Here is a 6,610-nt window from a genome sequence, read left to right on the forward strand (position 1 = left end):
GAATAGTTTAGATTAGATGGGCTTCAGATTGGTTTCACAGGTCGGCGCAACATCGAGGGCCGAAGGGCCTGTACTGCGCTGTAATGTTCTATGTTCTATGTTCTATGCATTCCCTGCTGTAGCAGACAAACTATTTGTTTCTGATCTCTGGTTCCTCCCAAACCTGCCCTAAAGGTTTTCAAACTCTACTTTTCCTAAACTAAACTCAATTCCTGTTGATTCCGAGTGAATGCCTTTCAATGTTTACACAATTTCAATGGAAACCCCACAGGACAAATAATGTTGCATTAACACTGCAGGAAGTTTGCAGTCACCTGCCCTCTAATACAATACTGGACTGGGTCCCTGTTGCAGAAAGGTCTGTCTTAGCTTGTTTTTTAAGCCCTTCACTAAAGTAACTACAAACCATACGCCACATTTCTAAAACCCAAACTCTAAATATGATAAATCTCACACCTTTTATCACATAGGCCATTCAGCCCCTCAAGCCTGTTCCATCCAATGGGATCATGGCTGATTTGTGGCTTAATTCCATATTCCCGCCTTGGGGCCACATCTCTTATTACCTTTGCTTAACATAAATTTATCTATCTCCGATTTAAATTAATAACTGTTCTGGCATCCACTGCCATTTGTGGAAGGGAGTTCCAAATCTCTGCCACCCTTTGAGTATAGAAATGCTTCCTAATGTCTCTCCTGGTTCTAGAATTCCCAACCAGTGGAAATAATTTAGCTCTCCTTTGATTTTTCTGTTACTATCTTACAAGACTTCAATCCAATCACTGCATAATTTTCTAAATTCTAGAGAAAACAGGGCTCATTTGTATAATCTATCCTCATAACTCCTGAGGTCCAGGCATCATCCTTGTAAACATGCTTTTGATAATGTAAAGCCTAAGAAGATCAAAGGAATTGAAAATTCCCTGAAAATTTCAGACACTCAAATGTGGATAGTTTAATCCTGGAACAAAGGATTCTGTTACAGGAAGGATATTATTAATTATTATTATTAAACTGGAAAGTGTTCAGAAGAGATTTGCCAGGATATTGCCGGGAATAGAGGGTTTGAGTCATGAGGAGAGGCTGGACAAGCTGGGACTTTTTTTCACTGGAGCGTAGGAGGTTGAGGGGTGACCTTATCAAGACTTGTAAAATCATGAGGGGTATAGATAAGGTGAATGACAGATGTCTTTTCTCAATGATGGGGGATTTCAAATTGAGGGGGCGTATTTGTAAGGTGAGAGGAGAAAGGTTTAAAAAAGACACAGGCAATTATTTTACACAGAGAGTGGTTTGTGTGTGGAATGAACTTCCAGAGCAAGTGGTGGATGCAGGTACAATTACAACATTTAAAAGACATTTGGATAAGTACATCAATAAGAAATGTTTGGAGGGATATGGTGTATCGGCCAGTGTTCCTGCTCCTGGTGCGATCATCATTATTATCTAATGGTAATGCTGGGTGCTGGTGTGAAATCACCTTTTTCTGCATCCCCACCCTGGTTGAATATCTTTTGTAAGCAGATAAAAAGGAACCAGATATGAATAGCAAGGAACAGCATTATACACAGCACAAGAAAAGGGTGCCTGCTGGGCCTGAATTTGTATAGAGTGGCATCAACAGCATTTTACTGTCGATGTTGGAGTATTGCGTCCAGTTCTGGTCGCCGCATTATAGGAAGGATGTGGAAGCATTGGAAAGGGTGCAGAGGAGATTTACCAGGATGTTGCCTGGTATGGAGGGCAGGTCTTATGAGGAAAGGCTGAGGGACTTGAGGCTGTTTCCGTTAGAGAGAAGAAGGTTAAGAGGTGACTTAATAGAGACATACAAGATGATCAGAGGATTAGATAGGGTGGACAGTGGGAGCCTTTTTCCTCAGATGGTGATGGCTAGCACAAGGGGACATAGCTTTAAATTGAGGGGTGATAGATATAGGACAGATGTCAGAGGTAGGTTCTTTACTCAGAGAGTAGTAAGGGCGTGGAATGCCCTGCCTACAAAAATAGTAGACTCGCCAACTTTAAGGGCATTTAAATGGTCATTGGATAAATATATGGATGATAATTGAATAGTTTAGGTTAGGTGGGCTTCAGATTGGTTTCACAGGTCGGCGCAACATCGAGGGCCGAAGGGCCTGTACTGCGCTGTTATGTTCTATGTTCTATGTTATATCTCTGACAGGCAAGTGCATTCTGATTGGTCAGGGAGTTGCTACAGAGAATGTAACAGCAACTAGCCGTCTCCGTTTACTCTTTGTATGAGAAAGGGAACAGATATGTCCAAGATTTTTGATCTCCTTGCTCTATGGGTAGACCTGCACCCCAAGGACTGCAGCAGTTCATGAAGGAGACTCATCGTCACTCTCTCAGAGGGCATTAGGTTTGGGTAACAAATGTTAGTCCAGCCAGAGACAGTCACATCCTTCAAACATATATGCAGATGTGAGGTTTTAGGTCTAACTGCAGGTAAGGTACAGCTGAAGACGTATTATTGGCTGGAAGCCAGATGTCTGAGAAAAAATGTGATTTCCTGGAAGTGGTTGATCATTTTAATCAGCTGCTTTATGATTATTTATTGCAACTCCCCCATCAGAGAGCTGGAAGGGTTAAAGACTCACAGGCTCTAACAAAAGGAGTTTGGAAGTAAGCCAAATCAGTCTGGTTTCTGCATTAGTCAGAAAGTCACTGTGCCAAGTTCCGAACCTGGACTGGTTCCTGGGGAGGATGATTGCTGTAGGACAGTGTTTAAGGGGTGGGAGGGGAGAGTTGGAGTGGTGCATGACGGAACAGAAAAATGAAGGCAGTACATGGGGTTATTATGATTGATATGGGAGTAATGTGCTGTGTTTTTCTGGTCCCATTACTGCTGGAGTCAGAAGGTAAATTCCATTGTTTACCCAGCGCCCAATACGGCTCATTGTACACGTTCTCCATCAACCACAAAACTATTGATTTATCATAAAACAAAACTGACTGAATGAAGATGCAGTATTGGTCAACACAGTTTGTAACATGGAAATGTAAATGTTTACTACTCAAATTAAACAGAGCACATGCCCCAAGTAAAGGGAAACAAATGGTTCTCTCTCTACAGCAATGCATTGAAAAAAAATTTTGGCCAATAATGGTTAGTTCTTCAAGGGCAAAATGATATGGAGTGGAATGTCAGGATAACTGTAGATGTGGTATTCTGGCACATATAGACAAGTCACTAGATGCAATTATCTCTGGTGTTTTTGCAAATACAGCTTGATGAGGAAACACACTATTGAAATGTCTTCCAGACACTCTGCAAGAGAACAGTCAGGTCTTATACTGGACTCACAGCAAGGGCCTTCAGAAAAGAGAGCTGAGCTCTGCAGCCTTTTCCCCAGCTGATGTCCAACACAATCTGCAACAGCAGGCTGGGCAACATCTACATGAAACAGCCATAAAGCCCATGCAGCTGGTTTCTAAGGAGTGAGTCCAAGCAATTAACTAAGATCAGGATTTGCCAGGAAAGTGTTTATTTTCACTGTTGTGATGTGTCCTTTCATTGATCTCTCAAAAACTAAGTTAAAAACGTGCTGCATTACATTATGTTCTGCAACTCACCACCAATGTAACATGGTCAAAAAGGAAAAAAAAAGTAACCACACATTGTGTGAACATTATCCTCTTGCAGTTACACTTTCCTTTCATAGTCATAGTCATGAAGTTATACAGCACTGAAGAGGCCCTTTGGCCTATTGAGTCTGAACCAAACTATCTCCACTCAGCCCGCTTTCCATCACTTGGGCCATAGCCTTAAATGTTGTGACACTTTTTAAGTGCTCAACTAAGGATTTTTTGAAGGTTGTGAGGTTTCCAGCCTCTACTGTCAGCTTCAAGAACAGTTCCTTCCATGCTGTTATTAGACAGCTCTGCGGACCTCTCTAATTTCAAAACTAATGCTGATCTTTGTTTCATGCACCTCCTGTGCAGCTGTAACCCTCTGTGCCTCGCTCTATCTAAACACCCCATGGTCTGTATGTCCTTGTATGGTATGACCTGCCTGTACTGCTCGCAAAACAAAACTTTTCACTGTACTTGGATACATGTGACAAAAAAAATCAAGTCTGTCCTCCCAGGCAGGGCATTTCAGATTCCCACCAGCCTCTGGGTGAGCAAATGTTTCCTCATGGCCCCACCGAAACCCCCTGTCCTTCACCTTAACGTTGTACCCCCCACCCCGCCTGGTTATTTCCCGCATTTACTTGTCACTGAGTCTCAGGTGGGCAATAAGCCTCATTTTTGGTGATAGTTTAGTGCCATGTTGGTAGAGGCGTCTTCATGTGACACTCACATTCTGTCAGTGAGTAAAACAATGACTGAACCAGTGGGTTTTGAGTGTTCCAGCCAGGCCCAGGCTTTGAGGCCAATGGAAAGTGTGACTGTGTGTGTGTGTCGCTTGCTCAGAATTGTGACAACAGTGCTATCACTGGGTTGTTGTTTGCTGTTTATTATGTAATGACTGCACAGCAGAAGCTGACTCAGTATTTGCCCACTTGGCTTCAATGTTAATTTTGAAGCTATTTGTGAAATCAGCGCTTGGTGTACAGGAGGAGAAAACGGTTCATTGTCTGTGGTATCTTGATGAATGAATTGATTTTGTGCCTGATTTTAATGAAATGGATGAGTTGTTTGGTGCTGTTCATGTTCAGGACATCCATTGTGGGTATGCAAATTCAGAGACTGGCTCAGGCTGCCTCCTGGGAGGAAGAAAAGAGATACATTTTTATAGCGCCTTTCGGGACATTCCAAAGCACTTCACAGTTGCTGGAGTTGTTTGAAATAATAGAAAACACTGTAATTTCTCAGAGATATGCAGTCAGTATTTCACTTTGCCAAGCTTTGTTAGAATCAGTCTGCACTCTAAAGTAAGGAGGGAAATGTTCACTAACGATTGCAACATTTACAGTTCCTCAGATACTGAAGCAGTCGATGTTCAAATGCAGGCTTGGGCTGATAAGTGGCAAGTAACATCCATGCCACAGAAATGCTAGGCTATGACCATCTTCAACAAGAGAGAAGCTAATTGCTGTCCGTTGACATTCAATGGTGCTACCATCAGTGTATACCCCACTACTAACCGCAAACTTAACTGGATTCGCCACACAAACACAGTGGCTACAAGAGCAGGTCAGAGGCTGGAAATACTGCGGCAAGTAACTCCCCAAGGTCTGTCCACAAGATACAGGTCGGGAGTGTGATGGAATGCTCTCCACTCTCTCACCATCATCTTCTGAAGGGCAATTAAGGATGGGCAATAACTGCTGAGCCACCAAGCAACACCCACATCCCTGGATGCATTTTTAGAAAGAACTGGATCTCCACGTGAGCCTGAGAGTTTTTGGGACATTCAACCACAGCAAGCTTCACCTCGGAGCCTGACTCCATCGTTAAGAGCCAATGGGTGAGGAATCCACAGTGAAAAATGCTGGTGATTTGCTTTCTCCTCTCTTTAAGCCAGTGTAACAGAAGGCAGTTGTTATTTCACAACCAAGGACTAAGCTGAGAATTCGGCTAAAAGCGTTTGGAATCAAAACGTAGTTCTGCCAAAAACACAGAATGCTGTATAAATGCAATTTTTGGTGTGATAAAAACTCGGATGTCAATGGTTTCCTTTTCAAATCTCCCACAGGAAATATAAAGTGCAAGGCTGGTTTGTATCCACCCATTGTGAACACCTCTTGATCGAACGTTGAATAATATGCTGCACAGACTAAACAGTTCAGAGCTACAAGAAAGGAACTGTCTGTAAAATAAGGACGAGTTTGCTTAACGGAACAGAATTCCTGCTGGCAAAAGCAATCCAAAAATTCCGGATTGTTGATTAATTTATCAGGTAGCCAGGTAAGTGCAAGAGAAGATGTTTTAACTGTGATTTTGATCATGTCTGCAGCTTCCAGTGATATCACTAAATCTGCTCTGAATAGTATGTTTTGAATTTCATTCTCTACCCTATCACGTACAATTTTTAAATGATATTTATCTTGGGGAGGGTAGGGGAATACATTCCATCGTTGTACTTTCTTTTCTCTGAGAAACAATTGACACGCTGTCGATAACACACAGAGGCTTTGGGTTTAAAGCTGGCCCCTTGGATCTGTGAAAATTACAGACGATTACAAATCAGCCTTTCTTGGTGACAATTGGAATTCAGCAATTAGAAGGAATAATAACTTACAAGTCTCAAATCACAGCCACGTGGTTCGATGGTGTTGGCACGTTTGTTACATAAAATCACTTCCTCCTTCTCCCTTTAAAATCTCATCCAGTTTAAGCAAGTTTCAAATGACATGCAGCAGCAAAAGATGCCTGGATTTATCCAGCTTATCTCGGAATCAAACATCTGTCAGCTTAAGGCCCTCGCTGAGTGCAGAAATCCAGCCTGTCACACAGCACTGAGGGAGGGTCAGTGCTGAGGGAGTGCCACACTGTCAGAGGGTCAGTGCTGAGGGAGTGCCACACTGTCGGAGGGTCAGTGCTGAGGGAGTGCCACACTGTCGGAGGGTCAGTGCTGAGGGAGTGCCACACTGTCAGAGGGTCAGTGCTGAGGGAATGGGCACTGTCGGAGGGTCAGTGCTGA

The 6,610-nt window shown here is 42.9% G+C and overlaps 1 protein-coding gene across 1 annotated transcript in view; it reads left to right on the top strand.

Moving 5' to 3' along the window:
• The window catches only part of LOC109926582, a 30,863-nt gene that overhangs the window by 17,011 nt on the left and 7,242 nt on the right, over window positions 1-6,610 (top strand). Inside the window, exon 10 of the mRNA XM_048617792.1 lies at window positions 5,867-5,874. Within this exon, the coding sequence (XP_048473749.1) occupies window positions 5,867-5,874 (8 nt within the window). The remainder of the gene's footprint in view (window positions 1-5,866; window positions 5,875-6,610) is intronic.

The sequence above is a fragment of the Rhincodon typus genome, chromosome 38, assembly GCF_021869965.1.
Source record: "Rhincodon typus isolate 14 chromosome 38, sRhiTyp1.1, whole genome shotgun sequence".
NCBI classification, from domain to species: domain Eukaryota; kingdom Metazoa; phylum Chordata; class Chondrichthyes; order Orectolobiformes; family Rhincodontidae; genus Rhincodon; species Rhincodon typus.